This window comes from Notechis scutatus, chromosome 3 (assembly GCF_049901735.1).
Source record: "Notechis scutatus isolate UNSWTSFEM ecotype Mainland chromosome 3, rNotScu1.2, whole genome shotgun sequence".
Lineage (NCBI taxonomy): Eukaryota > Metazoa > Chordata > Lepidosauria > Squamata > Elapidae > Notechis > Notechis scutatus.
Window position 1 is genome coordinate 37,842,691 of NC_142011.1, and position 21,075 is coordinate 37,863,765.

General features: G+C 38.0%; 1 protein-coding gene across 2 annotated transcripts; it reads left to right on the forward strand.

Annotated features, from left to right (window-relative positions):
• The first annotated feature begins 785 nt into the window (after positions 1-785).
• On the forward strand, positions 786-17,448 carry LOC113420762 (proton-transporting V-type ATPase complex assembly regulator TMEM9-like). Of its 2 annotated transcripts, none has more exons than XM_026680842.2 (6): positions 786-1,086; positions 8,361-8,455; positions 11,590-11,681; positions 12,959-13,067; positions 13,615-13,746; positions 15,764-17,448. In XM_026680842.2, exons 2-6 carry the CDS (start codon positions 8,390-8,392, stop codon positions 15,776-15,778), a joined length of 414 nt encoding a protein of 137 aa, XP_026536627.1. In that variant the 5' UTR covers positions 786-1,086; positions 8,361-8,389; the 3' UTR covers positions 15,779-17,448. The 2 variants fall into 2 exon arrangements, with proteins under 2 accessions (XP_026536627.1, XP_026536629.1); XM_026680844.2 differs by lacking the exon at positions 786-1,086 and adding an exon at positions 1,136-1,259.
• The last annotated feature ends 3,627 nt before the right edge of the window (positions 17,449-21,075 follow it).

Here is a 21,075-nt window from a genome sequence, read left to right on the forward strand (position 1 = left end):
CTGGGCTTTGGCAGTTCAGGAGGATGAGATCTTACTTTATTTTGCTGGCCCCAAAGACCATGGCATTTGATTTCCTTCCATCACTGCCTCTTTCTTAAGCACTTCCACTTTCTCCAGTTTAGCTTCTCCTTCTTCCACACTGCTATTACTTGGACAATATTTATTTTTTTATCCCGCCTTTATAATTTTTATAAGTAACTGAAGGCAGTAGACCTATCCAATACTTCTTCCTCCCACTGTTTTCCACACAACAGTCTTATGAGGTAAGTTGGAGTGAAAAAAAGTGATTGACCCAAAATCACCCAGCTGGCTTCCACATCTGAGGCTGGACTCTGGTCAGCAGGACCAGAACCAGTGGATTGAAATTATGTTGGTGAGATTCAAATTCGATATTGGAAGGTATTTATTAGTTGTTGTTTTAACAAACCATCTTTATTACTTGTATAAGTAACTCAGAGTAGCCTCTTGGTAAGAAATACTGTATTAAAACTACCCCAAATTCCAAGGAAATCTTCACAAGGAATAAGAAGCTAGCACTGAAGTTACTGCATTCACCTATCGCTTCAGCCTTCGTATAGCTTTCCAAATATTATTTATTTTAGTTGTCAAGCATGTACTAGATAACATATAATTAGAACATGATTATGTTACATGATTATACGACATGATTATACTACAAAACATCGCGCATTAAGCCAGCACCCGGCAAAATTGGACATCTCGGTCGAAGCCGAAGATCAGAATAAGATCAGAATAACAGAGTTGGGAGGATCTTGGAGATTTTCGAGTCCAACCCACTGCTCGAGCAGGAGACCTTTTACCATTCCGGGAAAAAGGCTGTCCAATGCCTTCTCGGAAACCACCAGCGAAGGCTACGCGGCCTTTTCGCCTCTCCTGCTTTAAACGTTCTGTCGTCCAACCTGGAATCCAAAGAGCGCGGCCGTTTGACTGAACGTTTAAAATTTGACTAAACGTTCCAAAATTATTAAATCGCGGAGGCGGCTTTGGTTGGTTTCTAGCAACGCCTACTTATGGTGATGATAGCCAAAGGCGGATCCGACCGTTTCTAGGAGCCGTCGCTGCTAGGTATGTCTCTTGTTCCTTCGCCAATAGTATAAAACCCCCCGATGTTGGTTGGGAGAAAACGGGGAGCAGTTTCCATAGCAACCTGTTGTACTATGGGTGTAGCGAAGCTTGGAAGAATCCGAACTCTGCCCGTGATCTGCGTGTTTGTCTGATGGTTCGTGTCCTGAAAAATGGTATGGTTTGAAAGGGAATGTAAATTGCCAGGAGAAGGTGATCGGCAGGTACCGGTGGGTAGTAGCTATGAACTGCTGCCGTTCCTTCAGGAGTTGCAGCAAAAGGCACCCTTATTTAATTAGGGGTGGGTTGTTGTTTTTTATCATGACGTGTATGCAATCTCGTCACCTTTGCATTTACATAAAAAAAATCCAAAACCATCCAAAATCCAAAAATTAAGCAGATGTATCACATGCACACTTTTATGGGAGATAGAGAGGAGCGGGAAGCTATAGTTGGCTATCAAAGTTGGACAGTCTGGGAAATCTGGCCATTGTGCAAGAGAGCTTCTTGTCTCTTTCCCCTCTTTTTCTACTTTTTTCTTTTTCCCTTAAGCAGGGGGAAATGCCTCCTCTTCCTTCCCTTTAGATTTGGACTACTCTACACCACAAAGAGGAAAAGGAGTGTAACGTTTAGCAGATGCTTCAGAAAAATACTTTAGTGAAGAATGTATAAATATTCAATTCACATTCCTTGCAGGTGATGGAAGAGTTTTCTGGTGTCTTTTATGTGACTTGACTGGCTTTTCTATGTCCAGTTTGATTGTTTGCTGCCTAAAAGCTGAAACTTTCCAAAATATATGTAAAAGTGATGAGCATCTAAGATAGAGGTGGTAGGTTGCATATGTAAGATTGAGTATCTTGCTAAGAATGCTTAATGTTCCCATAAAATAGTACTTGGAGGAGGCTCATTTTTACACAAACATTTCTTAGTAAATGATGATCTAATCTGATCAATAGTTCTTTTTATTTTATTTCCCTTTAGGAAGACAGCTGCAGAGATCTTGAGCTTGCTTTTTAATTAAGATGTATCACTAATTAACTTTGGCTCTACCAATAAAAGCAGCTACTGTGAAGAACAAATACATATTTTGTTTCCTATAATTGTTGCACAGTTCATAGTGCTATTAAAGTCATAAGATAAACATGCATTTTAACCAGTGTAGTTGAAATGTTTTGTAAACATGGAAAAATAAGTTACAACGTGGCTTCAATTTTAATTAAAAACATGAAATTTGAAATAATAAAATTGTGATCTTTCCTGTATATTGATTTTTTTCTTAATGTTATTAGATTATTTGCTTTATGTATAAATTCTATGATGAAAACTTATAGTCTTTTACATATCAACTGCAAACCATTTTATTCTCCATGTGTGTTCTCATTTCTCCTAATATTTATTTATTTATTTGATTTGATTTGTCAATCACTTACAAGATAATAGGTATAAGTATATACATAGTTATGAATACATGAAATGGGTACATATAAGAAAAATAAAAGAAACAATAGGACAGGGACGGTAGGCCCGTTGGTGCACTTATTCACGCCCCCTACAGACCTCTTAGGAAAGGGGTGAGGTCAATAGTAGACAGTCTAAGGTTAAAGTTTTTGGGGTTTGGGGAAGAAACCACAGAGTCAGGTAGAGTATTCCAGACATTGACCACTCTGTTGCTGAAGTCGTATTTCCTGCAATCAAGTTTGGTGCGGTTTACCTTGAGTTTGTATCTATTGTTTGCTCTTGTATTGCTATGGTTGAAGCTGAAGTATTCATTGACAGATAGGATATTGCAATGTATGATTTTATGTACTATACTTAGATCGGACCGAAGGTGGCGTAGTTCTAGGTTTTCTAGGTCTAGAATTTCAAGTCTGGTGGCATCAGGTATTCTGCAATGAGTAGAAGAGTGGAGAACTCTTGTGAAATATTTCTGGACTTTCTCAACTGTGTTAATATCAGATACGTAATGCGGGTTCCAGACTGATGAGCTGTATTCAAGTATTGGTCTAGCAAGTGTTTTGTATGCTCTAGTTAGTAGTGTGATATTACCAGAGAAAAAGCTACGTAGGATTAGGTTAACAACTCTTAATGCCTTTTTGGCCATGTAGTTACAGTGGGCTCTAGCACTTAGATCATTAGAGATAAGTATTCCAAGGTCCTTTACAGAGCTTGGATCATCAACAAGGTCTTGACTATTCAGCTTGTATTTTATTTTCTGATTTTTTTTGCCAATATGTAAGACAGAACATTTATTTGTTGAGATTTGAAGTTGCCATTTGTTTGACCATTCTGATACATAGTCAAGATCATTTGAAGGGTAGCAGTATTGTCTGTGGTATTGAACAGCTTTACATCATCAGCGAAAAGAACGTAGTTGCTTTTAATATGATCACAGAGGTCATTTATGTAGAGTATGAAGAGAGTTGGTCCTAGAACACTGCCTTGGGGGACACCACTATTGACAGGTACAGAATTTGATAAGACACTCCCAATTTTGACCATTTGTTGTCTGTTTGACAGGAATGCTTCTATCCAGTTACGCAGTTGTCCAGAGATACCACAAGATTTTAGTTTTAGTAGTAGTTTGTCGAGTACCACTGAATCAAAGGCTTTACAGAAGTCTATGTAGATTGCATCTATTGTTTTGCCCTGATCGAGCTGTGTAGTCCATATGTTTTTGCAGTGTAAGAGTTGCAGATTACAGGATAGTTTTTTTCTGAAACCAAATTGTTTATTAGAGAGTAGGTTGTTTGTGTCTAAGTGGAAGATGATGGATTGGTTAATAATTGATTCCATGACTTTACAGGTGACGCAGCATAAGGAGATTGGTCTGTAATTTTCAACTAGGCAGGGGTCTCCCTTTTTGAAGATGGGGATGACCGTGGCTTGTGACCATAGGTTAGGCAAGGAGCTGGTCCTGAAAGATTTTTCAAAGATTATGCTTAGAGGTTTGGCTATGGCAGTGGATAGCTTTTTTAAGAAGTACGCACATATTCTGTCCGGTCCAATAGATAGAGATGGTTTTAGATTGTGTAGTGCTTTTTCAACATTGTCTTCTGTAAAATCAATATGTATTAGATCATTGTAGTTTTCTGTGGTTCGGCTAGGAAATACTGGGCATGATCCATTGCTGTTTACAAATACTGAGCCAAAGAATGTGTTAAAGATGTTGGCTTTAATGGTGTCATCGTTGCAATCTTTACCATTAGGTCCTATCAGGGGTGGGATGGACCTTGAGTCTTTTAGTTTGTTGTTTACAAAATTGTAAAAAGCGCGGGTGGAATTGGTGCGTAGAAGGTTTTCCTCTTGTTTAATGTGATAATAGGTGCATTCAGTCTTTATCTGGTGGCATAAATTTTTGTATCGGCTTTTGAAATTGGCAACGTGACCAGATTTGTTTTTCCACCAGAGTGATTTCTTTTTGTATTGAAGCTTCCTTATTGTTATGGGTAATCTGTTTTTGTTGTTGTTGTTTTGGGAGTTGTTGTTGGTACATATAGTTTGATGACTCTTTTGAGTTCAAGTAAAAATATGTTGTAATGGTCTTCAACAGTATTGCATCCAGTGAATAGAGATTGCCAATCAAGGGATGAGAGATCGTTGTCTATAAGATCATAGTTGCCTTTTTTTAAATTATAATTGGGGATTACGTCATTGTGATGATTTTTGTGTGGGCATATGTTGAGACAAAAGTCAATCATATTGTGGTCACTGCTGGAAAAGGGTTCTTTAGTTTGTATTCCGTAAATTAAATTCAAACTATTGCAGAAGATGAGATCGAGGCAGTTATTTAGTCTAGTATTGTTGGTTACTAGTTCTTCTAGTCCCAGATTTGTAACAGCATTGTAGAAGGTTACGTGTATGGGTTCAGTTGTACATTCATTTAGGGTCAATATGAGGTAGATTGAAGTCACCAAGAAAGATAAAAGCGTGTGGGCATGATGTTGCCCATGTTAGTAGTAAATTTAGCTTGTTTACATGTTCGATGTCATAATCAGGTGCTCTGTAACATAGAATTGAAATGTGATATTTAAGGATATTTCACAGATGATGGTCTCAGGAAGAGCAAGCTCCTGGGTAACTTGGATGTTTTTTAGATGTAAGGACTTTTTATAGAAGATAGCAACACCACCTCCTCTACGAATTTCACGATTTGATCGGTAAACATGATAGCCTCTTACTGTGGTAATGGAGTCAGGGAGAGATGTGTTGAGCCATGTTTCACAGACAAATATGATGTCGAATTTTGCCATATTTAGTAAGAGGAGAAATTTAGGTAATAATAGCTGTGTATATTCCGCCACAAGCTTGTGTAAACAAGGAATTACAAACTCTAGCTGATCAGATTATGGAGGCTGAAGCCAAACACCCAGATTCCCTTCCCATCATTTTAGGAGATTTCAATCAAGCAAATTTAAGGAAATTCCCAAAATATTTCCAGCAAGTCAATTGTCCCACAAGAGGCAAAAATACTTTAGACCGGGGTTTCCAACCTTGGCAACTTTAAGACCTATGGACTTCAACTCTCAGAGCTGGCTGAGGAATTCTGGGAATTGAAGTCCACAAGTTTTAAAGTTGCCAAGGTTGGAGACCCCTGCTTTAGACCACTGCTACACAACACTAAAAGATGCTTATAGGTCTTTACCACAAGCAGTTGTGGGACACTCTGATCACTGCATGATTCACCTTGTACCTGCCTACAGACAAAGACTTAAAACCATGAAACCAATCAATTAGGACTTGGACTGATGAGGCAAAGCTGAAGCTACAGGCTTGCCTTGATTGCACTGAATGGAATGTTTTTGAAGATACCTCTGCAGATCTAGATGAGTTCAAAGATACTGTAACATTATGTCAGCTTCTGGGAAGACCCATGTGTACTGACAAGGAACCTGTGAATATATAGCAACAATAAACCTTGGTTCACAGCAAAACTTAAGCAGCTACATCATTCCAAAATGGAAGCCTATAGAAAAGGTGACAGTACAATCAGGCCAGAAATGTATGAAGAAGAGAGATCAGAGCAGCAAAAAGAAGCTACTCTGAAAAGTTAAGGAATCAGTTCTCAACAAATGAATCAGCAAATGTGGAAAACTCTACCAACATCACTGGCTACAGCAAACCTCCTTCCCAGGCAGCAGGAAATCAACAACTACCAGATGACCTGAATGTTTTACTGCAGCTTTGAAAGATAAATACAGCCACCTATCTCCACAACCCCCATCTCAAACACACCAATAATAGCCAAGCCTCCTACAACTGACCACATCTCAAACACACCAACATCAGCCAAAGCTCCCACAACTACCCCAACCCATTGGGTTCACAACCTCTGGTGATCACAGAAAAAGAAGTGCAAGATCTGTTTCACAGACAAAAGCCAGGAAAAGCACCAGGGCCAGACAAGATAACTCCTTCTTGTGCTGACCATTTGGCCCCCACCTTCACTTCAATTTTCAATAAATCACTAGAGATGTGCTATGTTCCTATTTGCTTCAAATGCTTGACTGTCATCCCAGTGCCAAAGAAACCCTCCATCAGGGAACTGAATGACTACAGACCAGTTGGTCTAACATTTGTAGTTATGAAAACCTTTGAAAGGCTAGCGCTGTCCCACCTGAAAACCATCACAGATCCGCTGTTAGATCCATGCAATTTACATACCGAGCAAATAGATCGACAGATGATGTTGTTAATATGGCTCTGCACTACATCCTACAACCCTTTGAATCTCCAAATACTTACGCAAGGGTCCTCTTTGTAGACTTCAGTTCAGCATTCAATACCATCATTCCAGACACACTTCTAAGTAAATTAAACCAACTAGCGGTACCTGAACACACTTGTAAGTGGATCATAAGCTTCCTAACAGACAGGAAGCAGCAGGTGAAGCTAGGCAGAATCACATCTGATACCTGTACAATTAGCACAACAACAACACCCCTAGGCTGTGTGCTTTCTCCACTTCTCTCTATATACCAATGACTGCATCTCAAACGATCCATCTGTTAAAATACAGAAGTTTGCAGATGATACAACAGTGATTGATCTCATTCGAGACAATGAATCCGCATACAGATGGGAGGTTGTACAACTTGCCTCGTGGCGTGACTGGAACAATCTGGAACTGAACATACTCAAAACCATAGAAATGGTGGTAGACTTCAGGAGAAACCCTCCCATACTACCACCTCTTACAATACTAAACAACACAGTATCAACAGTAGAGACCTTCAAATTTCTAGGTTCTACTATATCACATGACCTAAAATGGACACCTAACATCAAGAACATCATCAAAAAAGCCCAACAAAGAATGTTCTTTCTGCGTCAACTCAGAAAGCTCAAACTGCCCATAAGGCTGCTGATGCAGTTCTACAGAGGAATTATTGAGTCTGTCTCTATAACTGTCTGGTTTGGTTCTGCAACCCAACAGGACAGACACAGACTTCAGAGGATAATTAGGACTACAGAAAAAAAAACAATCACTCTGCTAAACAAATAATTCCCTCAACACTGTTCAACTATTACAAAGTCTGCACTACTATTACTGTTAATCCTCCCATCCTCCCTTTCACCCTTCTCCTCCCACTTATGACTGTATGATTGTAACCTTGTTGCTTGTATCCTGACAATTTTATTGACTGTTTCCTAGTATGATTGGATTGCTGATTGCTTATGGTGTGCCTATGATTATTATTAAGTGTTGTACCTTATGATTCTTGATGAATGTATTTTTCTGTTACGTACACTGAGAGCATATGCAACAAGACAAATTCCTTGTGTGTCCAAACACACCTGGCCAATAAAGAATTCTATTCTATTCTATTCTATTCTATTCTATTCTATTCTATTCTATTCTATTCTATTCTATTCTATTTATATTTTAACCTGAAAGCCACTGTACATCTTTTGCAGACAAATCAAAAATTTAATCTAGTTGCAGAATAGTACAAGGTGTTGTGCTATTCTTACATATTTGGTAAGATGAGCTATATTTAAAATCTAATTAAAGATTGTTTCTAGTCAAACTGTCTCTGCTGTTGAAGGGTTTGGAAAAGACTGGTTTTGTCTTCTCTTCCACGCATACTGCAAGTTCTTGGCTTTTGATATGTTTTTATTGCTTCAGGTTTTCAGGCCCTAAAAGAAGATATCGTCAAAATTATACATATGCTGAAGAAACCAGCTTGTCACATTTTAGCAGATGAGTTGTGATATCTAAAACTCTATAATGTTATAAAGAATTGGCTGATTTCTGTTGTTTCCCCCCTCCCTTCCAGGTAATATTAATTTACACATCTGAGAAATCATGAAATCGGTGTCACTTGCAGCCATTTTTTGGTGTATCCTAATACCATCATTTGAGACCAGCAAGGTGAGAGTGGAAAATAGGAAGAAAAACTGATTATATTAATGTTTATTATTTGCTTTTGGGTTAATGTAATAGTCATGTCTATCTATGTCACCGTAGCATTATATGAAGCCAGGCCAACATAGCTCAGTTCAAACTAAGTCATGGTTTATTTTTAATATAATTTGTTGATAGCAATAGCATTTAGACTTCTGCAATTATCTGCAATTCAATTACAGTATAACAGATATGCAGAAATGCCTATTACGCTATTCCTTTTTTGGACAGCAGTGTTATATAGAGTAGGGAAAAAAGTAAAAAACAGCAAGCCAAAGAAATTAAAGGCATAAGCTTAAAAAAGGGAAAAGGAGTCATAGCTAAAATTAGTTTATACTTCTTCATATATTTTTATTTGTGCAAGCCGTCCTTTGTTCTACCATATCTATTCACCAGTTCACATACCCCTTTTTTATTCCATAAACTGTTCACCTCTTTCTCTTTGAGAATGTCATCAAATCCATCCAGCATTAATTCCTTATCTCCCATTTCTCTCAACCTATTCAATAATCCCTCACATATTTGTTTTGTAATTTGATCATAATTTACTCTCTCTACATGATTCCGCCCCCCTCAGCATGCTTAAATTGATTTCATGTCTGTAATTCTCTTTTGTATTCAGTTCATATTCATTCAGCAGCCATTCATTTTTTCTCCCATCTCTTCTTGTTTTACCACACACATACTTTTTGTTTCATTGCATCTAATTTACTGTTGTTTCTCCTAACATATCCAATTCTCATATAACAAAGTGTGGACAAGCAGTCTGTTTTATATAGCCTTTTTGCTTTTTTCAAAACAACATTCATTTCTTACAACAGACCTAAAAACGTCACTATATTTGATCAGCATTAATGTTTATCAGTTCATTTTTAGTAAATGTTTTACAGAAGAACCCAAATTCATTAGTTGCTGTTACTATTTTCCTATTATGTTTCCCCGAAAATAAGGCCCAACCAGAAAATAAGCCTTAGCATGATTTTTCAGGATGCTCCCAATATAAGCCCTACCCCCAAAATAAGCCCAAGTTAAGATCAACAGCCCTTGAGGGAGTGTGGCCAGCAGAGAAGGTGGCAAGCACGTGGGGTTTGACTGTGTCTGGCAGCTGCCATAGCCCATTAGCCCCTTGGCTGGTGCATTCTGGTGTGCAGCGTGGGTAAATCCGAGCACTGTGACTGTCAGCCCAGCGCTCCAAGCAGCAGACATAGGCGCAGGGGGGAGACATGATCTAGCCCAGGGGTCCCCAACCACCGGTCCCCGGACTGGTACCGGTCCGTGGAACAATTTCTACCGGGCCGCCGGTTTGCTGGGTGCCACCATCTTGTTTTGGTGAAAAAGTGCTTCCAGTGAGCTTTTCCAGGTAGAAAGCGGCATTTGGGTGCTGAAAGAATCCTCGCGCCTTAGTTTCATTGAGGGGGGGCGGCGGCTTCGAACAAAACTAAGGCACGAGGATTCTTTCAGCACGCATGGCAAGGCGAGCTGAGCGACCGTCCCGAAGCCGTCGCGAAGCCCATCGACACAGGTACAAAGGAGGAGTTGAAGGTGGCGGGGACAAGCGGGGGATGGCTGGCTGGCCGGTTGCTCGGCTCGCCTTGCCATGCGTGCTGATGCCGGTACCGGGCCGCGGATGATTTTGTGATGCCGGTACCGGGCCGCGGATGATTTTGTGATGCCGGTACTGGGCCGCGGCACAAAAAAGGTTGGGGGCCACTGATCTAGCCCACTGGATGTGCCACAAGGCCACCTGCCCTGTCACATCTGCAGGCAAGCAAAGACAGACAGTGGGACACAGTGGGTGAGCAGCCATGTGGCTGGCACAATCTGAGGCTGTGCAGCCTGTGCAGCACAGGTGAGTCCAAGAGTTGTGACTGCTGAATCAGCCCTCCAAGCAGCAGGCAGAGGCACAGGAGAAAGGCACGTAATCCCTCCCACCATCTGCCTTTGCTTGCCCACAATGGGGTAGGTGGCCATGTGGCACATCCAGCAGGCCAGATGTGTGCCTTCCCCCACTTCTGCTTTCTGCCTCCACCTGCTCCTTGAAGGCCAGCCTGGCAGTCACAACACTTGGATTCACCTGAGATGCACAAGTTGTGTAAGCCCAGAGTGTGCCAGCCAAGGGGTCGATGGGCTGCAGCTGCTGCCAGACAGTTGGACCCCACGCGCTTACCACCTCCAGTGCACGTACCAGGGGTGGCACGCCCAGTTGGGGTAGCCTAGGCCAGGGCAGCACAAGCTGGTCCCTCACCATCTCCATTACTGTGTTTTCCTGAAAATAAACCCAAATGTGTCATATGAATATATATGGTATTCAGCTTTGTTTGGGTATTTTCCCACATCTTTATAGTTGTGCTTTTAAAGTTGTAGCAACATTTTGGCAGAATCTCATCTGCCATCATCAGGCTTCGGCAGATGAGATTCTGCCAAAACGTTGCTACAACTTTAAAAGCACAAGTATAATGACGTGGGAAAATACCCGAACAAAGCTGAATACCATACATATAAATACCCGTGAAAACTTAAGAAAATATATATATATAGCTTTGTTTGGGTATTTTCCCACGTCATTATACTTGTGCTTTTAAAGTTGTATAATGTATAACAACTATAATGACGTAGAAAAATACCCAAACAAAGCCTTTCATATATACAATTTCAGTTCCAAGCTCTTTAGCCCAACCATATCAATACAAAAGTGCACATATATCCATGGTCCCAATATCACAATTCTAATAAAAACAAACTTTCCTTATCCATTCTTCCATAACTAAATTAAAAATTAAGGGGATTTTATGCACATATCCTTGTCTTATGATAGCATGTCAGCATTCAATCATTCACAAAAATCTTTCACAAAAAGCATTCTATTTATTCTTCCATAGGTTTTAATTCCATTATATGCCAGTGTTATCATCCTCAGCAACTAATATTCAATTTTATATGATATTAAAATAAAACTTGCAGCTGTAGATCAAGAGGACTTTAAGGGTAACAAGTTCTCCAGCAGGTTATGAAGTGACTGGGGAGAATGTTGTTAATTAGTTTACTTTGCAATGGGGCAAAACAATTTGTCACACACTGCTTATCTTATGTTTCTTCTATAGCAATTTGTGCCTAATGGCTGCTACTGTGTCTGCCCACCATATCAGAATTTAAGTGAAATCATGTTCTGGAAAAAACTAGTTCAGGATGACTGGTGAGTCAAATTTCAAACGTCACAGAATGTCTGCAAGATGTGATTGTTCTAAAAAGCTGATTTTAAAACAGCTCTTCAGTGTAGGAAGTGAGTTCAGTGAAATGAACTAAAGACTCACACTTTCTGTTTGTTTACATTGGATACTTTCACCATGTGCATTTTATTTATTTATGCGTGGTCATTACTGATCAAGGGAATAATAGTCCCAAAATTAGGGATTTTCCAAGAGCTATTAGATTCACGTTTGATATTTTATTTTAGTTTTCATTTATTGGATTTATACGCTACTCCAATATGAATGACTCAAACTGGGAAGAGAAATATTCTAGAAAAGGCCACATTTTTTACATCTGTAATTACTTTCTGTTGTCTCCCTAACGACATTTTCAACGCTTTGATAGAAGTCATAATGTTTTAGGCAGAAATCAACAGCTAAATGCCAGTGTCTTTGTTAGCTACTGGAAGATTAAATTCTGCAGTTCTGGGAATGTTTTGAAGTTGTTATGTAAGAATTATTAAGTCATACTGACAAAAATAGATTCAGAAACATTTTATATGAAAAGTGATTAAATCAAATATTCTTGCTCTATAGATACTGGCCTAAAATTAAACAGTCCAAATAAGCCAAGAGGTACATGACGTTTTTAAAATGGATAGATTCTCTCCTTTTATTCATTACACACAACAATTAAATGTAGAAATTTTCAATTAACTGTGTTTTCTGTTTCATTTAAACTTAGAAACTAGTTATAATTTGGAGCAAATTAGTCTCTTAAATCAACTTGAGACTATGGGTTAAGACTGTAATTTGATATGTTAATCAAAATTTTCCAGATTTGATCAAATAGCAATAGCACTTAGATTATATACCGCTTCATGGTGCTTTTACAGCTCGCTTTAAGTGGTTTAAAGAGTCAGCCTATTGCCCCCAACAATCTGGGTCCTCATTTAACCCACCTTGGAAGGATGGAAGGCTGAGTCAACCTTGAGTCTGGTGAGATTCGATCTGCCAAATTGCAGTCATCTGGCAGTCAGCAGAAGTAGTCTGCAGTACTGCATTCTAACCACTGCGCCACTGTTTAATTGATGTAATGAGTGGAGAAAATAAAGGTGAATGTGTATCTTGGCTTATTAAACCAATATATGATCATTCATAAACAGTCAATATGTCCAGCTAAACATTAAGCCCAATACCCTCTGGAACAGTACCCTCAGGTGGACTTCCATGGGATAGATTTGTATTGCTTGTTGTTGCTTCTGCTTTCTCACAATTGCAGTAATTGCCTGTATACAGTGGACCCAATGCCAGTGCCAAGACATGAAGTTGAGGAGTATTGCCTGCTGTGCGATTGCAAGTTTGTGGAAAGAAATAAAACCACCACTAAGGTAATATATCAGACTGTCTCTTACACCAGCTTTCTCTGTCTTCTTTCCTCAATGTATAGAACTAGGAATTTTGACTGATTCCAACTGTCAAGGAAACTAAAAGAGACTGAAAAAATAATCACAAGGAAATTAGCACTATGACATTCAGGCAAGAGTGTCTACTATGGTATTTCTCATGTAGATCTTGTAGTTAAAACCACAGATGTTGTTGCATGAGAGTTAACTTCTCTAGAGAAGCAAGTACATGCATTGGGGGACTCATCTTATGTGTTTTGGATTGTATAACTCCTAGGAAAGCTGTCATTCTCTTCATCCTTTCCTAATCTGATGCCCTTGAACAATACAGAATTCTGAGGCTGCAGATTGTTCCAAAGTTTGCAAAGGCATCAAATTGGGTAATTCCAGCCTAATACTTTTGTCCATACTTTGATCTTCTCTTTCTAGCAGTGCTGATTTCCCTTTTTGCAATATAGATGTTGACGCCTTGCTTAAAACATGTTCTTTTATCCACTGTGTATGATGATATTTCGCTTCTCGGTTCATGCAGATCATCCTCATCATTTTCCTCTCAGTGTTTGGAGCTATTTTACTCTACACAGTCTTTTCAATGGTAGTTAAGCACTTCATCGATAAACCTGATGCCTACACCAAGCCCCTGCACAATAAAGAAGAGTCAGAGGTGAGTCTGATGCTTTTTAAACGGGTTTTGTTTTCATTCAGACTGTCTGAATCTGGTGTCTCCCATACATTTGTTCCAGTGATGGTATTCAGCCGGTTTGCACCGGATCGGGCGAACCGGTAACAAGAATTTGGCGTGGGTCACCGAATCGGTAGTAAGTTCTGGCTGGCCACGTCCCCCACCTGGTCGCCCGCCCGCCCAATGCTCGCTCACCCCGCCCGCCTGCCTGACATTTGCCTAAGGTATTTCTTTCTTTTTTTCCCTCCCAACAATCAGCTGTAGATAAGATCAGCTGTGCCGAGATCTCTCTTGCTGAGGCCCAGGAAGTCAAAAAATGGAGGGAGGAGCTCAGCCCCCCTCCATTTTTTGCTTTCCAGAGCCTTAGGGGAGCAAAAATGCCTCTCCAGATGCTTCTCTGAGGCTAGGAAGCTCCCAAAACAGAGCTTGGAGGGGTGCTGCATGCCCCTCCCATGCTGTGTTCCTTGTCTTCCAAAGCCCCAGAGGAGCTTTAGGGGAGCAAAAACGACCCCCCCAGAGGCTCCTATGTGACTAGGAAGCTCCCAAAAACGGGTGGGGGCTGCAAAAAAAAGCCACACCCACCCAGTCACATGGCCACGCCCACCAAGCCACGCCCACAGAACCGGTAGTAAAAGTTTTTGAATCCCACCACTGGTTTGTTCCTATACTGCCTCATTCAATTGATTGTGGAAATTAAAAGTTAGTAAATTTGAAAAACCTCAGAATCTTGTAGAAGGTTCATCTTGGCAGTGATCAGGCTGTTAAATGGATGTGTTTAGTAAACTAATTGGTATTTTTACTTGTATTCTTATTCACTTATTCACATAAAGTTTTCTGTATGCATAGAATCCTTCCCACCCACAGAGGACATCTTGTTCAGTGTGCAACCCTTTAGCTTTAGATGTTCTTCAACCCAATGCATGCACAAAGTAATCCTTTCCAGACAGTACAATGTCTCAGGAAAGTTTAAGATACACCTTAAAATCTGTGTCTATAATCAGCACTAATATTTTCAAGCTGAAACACTGCAGATAAGTTGGGACTGCAGCTTTTCGAAGTTTGAAGGTGACTGGGTTAGAGAAGGCAGCTTTAAACAATTAGTAAATGCAGGGTTTCATTCTAGATTGTGGATTACATCTTTGACACATTAAATATGAGCACCTTTTGCTTGTTTTCATAGACAGTAGCCATTCTTAATGGTCTGAAGAATGCTGCACTATTACCATTGTTTGAAAATGTTTCTCAGTGGCATGGATTTCATTAGCATAATATTGGAAGAATCCAAATGTACCACTGATACATTTTGCTATACAAAAAACGTATAAGTGTGCCCAGTTGGAGAGGCTCACACTCAAAATCAATGGGAAGGAGGACACAGATTATTATAGGATATGGGATAAATGGTACAACTGGGTAGATTGTAAAGGGAAAACACGTAAATGAACCCAAGAAACAAATTATATTCAGCTGTCCATACAAAATGTATAAGAATAACAAAGGTGTTAAATCCTCTTTTCTCCTACATTATTATTATTATCATTATATATTAACTATATCTTTTTATTTATTATTTAATTTTTTTTTTGAATGTATTATTAATTAATAGTTATAAACAAACGAGAAGATTAGTAGAGTATTGTGAGTTATTTAGTGATTAAGATGTGATAGTAAATGGAAATGTGAGAAGTATCAGTAATGACTATTAGGACGTATCAAATTCGATATCAAATGTAAAGAAGAATGTGTTATGTATACACTATTGGTTTTGTATTTTTAAATTTGTATGTTTTTAATTCTTGTAAATAAAGTTTAAAATTTAAAAAAAGAAAAAGAAAATGTTTTCTCTTGTTAATAATCAGTAACTTAATTTAATTTTGTCATTTATAATGTGTATATGCTTATATTCATTCTATTTTAAGAGTAGTCCAAGATGAAGCATTATTACTATGCATGTGAAATGTGCTTTTTTTTGGTGATGTTTCTTCTTGTATTACTGCAGGATTCCCACGCTTGATCTCTTCCTCAAGCTACCTAAGAGAATATGCTGCATTTGAAGCAAGCTACTTGTTGCACATTCCATTGATGAGGACTGCCATTTGCTTTATTTGTTGCTTCCAGGAAAATAATAACTGTAGGATAACTATTTGACTTCAAAAGTGAGAAACAATTACAACTTAGTTTCAGTTCTATAATCTGCCAAGCGTTGGTCTGGTTTGGTGATAAAAATGTAGCATGCATTTATTCATTGCTTACAAACCTGAAGCTTAGCTTTTAGCTCGAGCAGGATGTATTATTAATGGAATAAAAACAGCAACATCCTTTTCATTCCATTGACTGCCAATATATGATATTTAACTCTTGCAAAATATTTGCAGAGAAATGTCTTGGATTCTGTCTTTAAAGCACTGATTTGAAAAGTTGGCACCAAAGACAAAAATGTAATAAGGGAAATTAATTTAGCAAAAAAGGAGTTACTGCATTGGGCTCATAAATTACAGATTCTGCCTTCAAGGATTTTTTTTTCAGGATAGTTAACTTTACACCAAAGAAATATGGACAATTTTTTTTAGCACTGTCATAGTTAACCCATCAAAAGAATGACTCTGGATGACCTCCATGCTTCCCAATCTCCTTAAGGGACCAAAGCCAAGAGGCTTGTGAGTGTCTCTTCTACATGCAGATTTTTAAACAGTCAAGTGGTTATACAGAATACAGATTCTTGTACTTTTTGCTGGATTCACTGGATTATTTAGTGCAAAGGAAATTGCCCTTCTACATGTGGCAGTCTATCCCATTATGCAAAACTGAATTCCACTATCAAAGGACATTTAGAGAAATATAGCCTTACATTTTATTATTGTCCCAAGAAGTGCCATGCAACATGCATCTTTTAAAATAAAATTTAAGTTGGCTTAATAGAAAATTTCCTGCATGATACTGGATATTCCCCTTGGCTAACATGACTACAATTACTTATTTTATTCTAATTTTACAATACATCTTGCCCAGATGTAGGGACCTATAGCAATTAGGTCTAGGTCAACAATTAAGGGAAAGTAGCATTAACAGTATGTAACTGTGAAATGTAATGTTTTAATGATCTCTCAGTACCTACTATCAAAAGATCTTGACAGTATTTTTTCAGCATGCTTAAATATTCCAGTATTAAGCAAACTACTTTATCTCTCTTGAAGTATCTCTTGAAGATTGTATCAGTCTTTGTTGCTATGCAGCATCTTTTCATTAAACCCAGAATGTTAGTATAACCTTGATGTCAGGCATAATTCAATACTTTTTGTTCAGAAGGAGATATCATGCAAAGGTTTGGAGAATATATAGAAATGGGGGGGGGGGGGGAATCGTAAAATATATGTTAAGCATACCATATCTGGACTGTAAAAATCCAAATGATCACTTATGGGCAGATGACCACTTATGGGTATCCATATGGTCCAGCCATGTCTAAAATACAGTATGCACATTGTATCATCAGCTGGTTACTAAGTATGCATCTGCAAAAAATGTTATGCATTATTTACATGGAAGTATCTGCTGAGGCATTTGATTTTATGTACTGAAAATATTTACAAGCTATTTTTTAAAATTCAAATATTCAGTGATGTACAAAAAAGAAGTAATAGAAAAAAACTTTCTAAGATGTCAACAATAAAATATAAAATAAAATCACTAAAATGAATCATGTTGTTAATATTATTAATACAATAACTCCAAATATTTCTAGTACATTTTGTAAACTATTGTGTTTTGATTAGCCACTTATGTGGCAGAAATATAGGAAGCCTTCAAAATGTAACATTGGGGTATTAGCTTAACAATAATAACAATGGCCATGCGAGTGTGAGATGAACGAAGGTGCCATCTGGAGGAAAGCAGATGGAAAACTTTTTTTACAACAGTGATTGGCCTTGACTTGTCAGTTTTTCTGGCAAGAATTTCTACAATCTTTCCTAGAGATTTGGGGGATTGAACCTGAGAAACTTTATAAATGGATGTTTGTCACCCCACTGCTAATGAAGAGAAATTAATATCTTATAGTATGTGGGGAAAAGATTTTCCATAAAATGCTTACTGTTTCCATTCCTACCTTCAATCATTGCCCCTTCAATCTTGGTAAATATTTTCTTTCCTTCTTTCTTTTTTGGCACAACTCTTACTGAAGAAGAATGAACAAAAATAACTGGTTTTCTAATTTTTCCATCTTCACTGATTTTTTAAATCATTTTTTTTAGAAGATCATGACCTTTTTGCCCTTAAGTTCAGGTTATTTTGAACTGTAGCTTTCCTGATACTATCCCTGCAATTCAGGAATACCTGTATATATTCTTCCCTGAAACCCTACTGTCATCTTAAGTATTTAGTTTCTCTTACCAACCTCTGCAATTAAACAGTATATTATTGTAAATCAGTATACAGATATATTAAAATTCTATGCAAATTCCCCAAAGCAAATAAAAATATAAACATCAGTGCTCTTTTTCATTTCTCCCCATTATGTCTCTGTATAGTTCTCATTAAAGCAAATTCCTCTTAGTAAAGTTGTTTGGATTGTTCAGCAAATAAACATGAAAACATTTGATGGGGTGTCTCTAAAGTTATCCTGAATCAGCAGAACTCTTTTCACTTGAATCTACCGCAGCCTCGTAATTAAAGCTTTAGATTTTAGGGGTGTACAAACTTCCATTTCTTCATGTTAGATCATTTTTCATCAGTTATAACCAATCATTTTTAACCAATCATTTTATTTTAGGTCCAATAGATTAATAGAAATAATCCACCAGGAGATTATTCTGTGGATGTTTTTAAGGAACAAATCATGAAAGAACAGTTTATGCTGAAGTAGTTAACTTAAGTAAATATTAATTAAATGAGTAGTGGGGCTTTTAAAACAGCCCCTCTTATCCTCTTAGCTTTATAACACTTAATCTAAACACCATGTCCATATTGTGAAGTCTAAAAATAAGATTCTGCAGTTTCAGCAGAGTTCAAGCCATATAGCCATCAACTACAATACATAATATTCTTGTTATTTTTACTTTTTGTCCATGCTGCATCTGCATTTGATGTATTTGGTGCATCTTCCAAAGCACTAGTATTGATGAAAAGTATACTTCTGTCTGTAACCACCTCATAATATCAGTTTATCAACCTTCTGTTTAAAAGAGGATCAACAATCTTCAGTTATCTATCTTTTGAGAGAAGGTGTAACTTTGAAAATAATAATAGAACACTATCTTGCACCTTTAGAAGAATGCTGAAATAAACAATAATGGAAATATTAAGTGGATAAGAACTGTTGGGATTTATTACTTACATATAACAGTTGAACAATGAAATCTGATTCAGTGTCAATACCTACATTTAAAGAATATATTGAAACACTTTTATTGAAGGCTCCAGGGAGGGCTGCATTTTAAAGGGGAATTGTGTCACTGGCATGGTATTTCCTCTCATCCTCCTGAACTAAGATGGAGGTGATAGTTCCTGAAACAGGATCACAGACCCATGAAGAACTTAATGGCATATAAAGGACCCTTCAGTTCTTGAGAATGTTTTGAGACAAACTGTCTTAACAACCTGAGACAAATTATCATCTTGGTTTCCTGAGTTTGGCCACTGGAGGACAGTAGAACCTTGGATGGTGTCCCCTTCGGGCTTTGGCAGTTCAGTTCTGAGGACATCTTATTTTGCAGACTCCAACACCATGGCATCTTGATTTTCTTCCATCACTGCCTCTTTCTTAAGCTCTTCTCCTTCCACATTGCTGTTATTGGTTGGATAATTTCAAGAGCTTTGTGCTTCTGCCTCTTTTGGTAGCTGTTGTCAATCAATAACAACTGCTTCCCGAGGCCTTTTCTTTTTGCAGCCCTTTCTCTTGTACATTTTCTTCCTTTTCCTGATGCCTACAATCTCATCATTCTAAAAACTGCCTGCAAAGATAAATCTGTTCATCCAAAAAATTCTGCACTTAGTTTGGACCCACTCATTTCCTTAGCTGTAGAAATTTCTGCTCTCAGGGGGAAGACATTTTGTCTGAAGGACAAGTAGTGATACTGAGAACCTACTGTGTACATATAGTCCTTTATTTACAATAGTTTGTTTAGTGACTGTTCAAAGTTACAATGACACTGAAAGGTGAGACTTATGACCATTTTTCACAGTTATGGTCTTTGCAGCATCCCCATGATCATGTGATTAAAATTCAGATGCTTGACAACTGGTTCATATTTATGACCATTCTGTGTCCCAAGGTCATGTGATCACCTTTTGTGATCTTCTCACAAGCAAAGGCATTTGAAAGGATGGAAATACTGGATTTTGAAGTCCCTAATAGATTTTTGGGTGGCACCTGCTTGCCTACTTTTTACTTTACTTACTGACTTCATCTGGTAACTCCATTTTTCTCTTTACTGAAATTGTTTGCACACATCTTGAGACCCTTTTCCCATTAGCTTCTTATAATAGAATCCTTTGTATCATTGTTTTAAGTTTATTAAAATCATAGAATTTTCAAATATTTTATATGAAGTTATGCATCTGTTATATGCACATCTTGAAGATGTTTGATGTCTAAGAACTAGATGTCCCCTTGAGGTTAGATAGTTTAGTTCACATCATCCTTTTATATGCTTTCAATCTTTTGGTGGTGGTCATTGTTTTACTTTAAGAATGATTCAATTTCATTTAAGGCTGAGTATTTCCAAATGTTACCTATGTTGAATTTGGGCCAAACCACTTTCAAGTGCATTCCTTTGGACAATGGTGTTTCTGCACCTGGATCCAGTCCTGGCAATCACCACCATTAAGAGAATACCCTAGAGGAGTATAAGGCTTAACCCTTCCATAATGGAAAATCTTATGTGCATAACAGTTAAATACAAACAATCAAGATGCTGTCCTTTATATGTAAACATTTTATGTGCACGAAGAGGAAGCCAGGGGCTGCAGTCCAGAGGTTATGGTTAGGTCTCAGTTACAGCTAAAATTGCTAAGAATTAAACATTCTGCAGTTTGAGGCTTACTGCTGTCTTTGCTTTTTTGGGGGAGGGCTTTACATTTCTAGCATTTGTCAAGATGAAATAAATGTTTGTCTTACAAATTATATGATAGATTGTGGAATAACATGAAACTAGTGTTAACTGAAAGCTATGGCATGGATGTGGGTTTTTAAAAAAATAAAAAAATAAAAGGCCATCAGGGCATGAGGACATCTGTAGCAATGGCCTTCCTAAGATAGGTTTGTGCTTTCTTCCTTCGTGGTATCTTCTATGATCAGACATACTTGATAGCTAT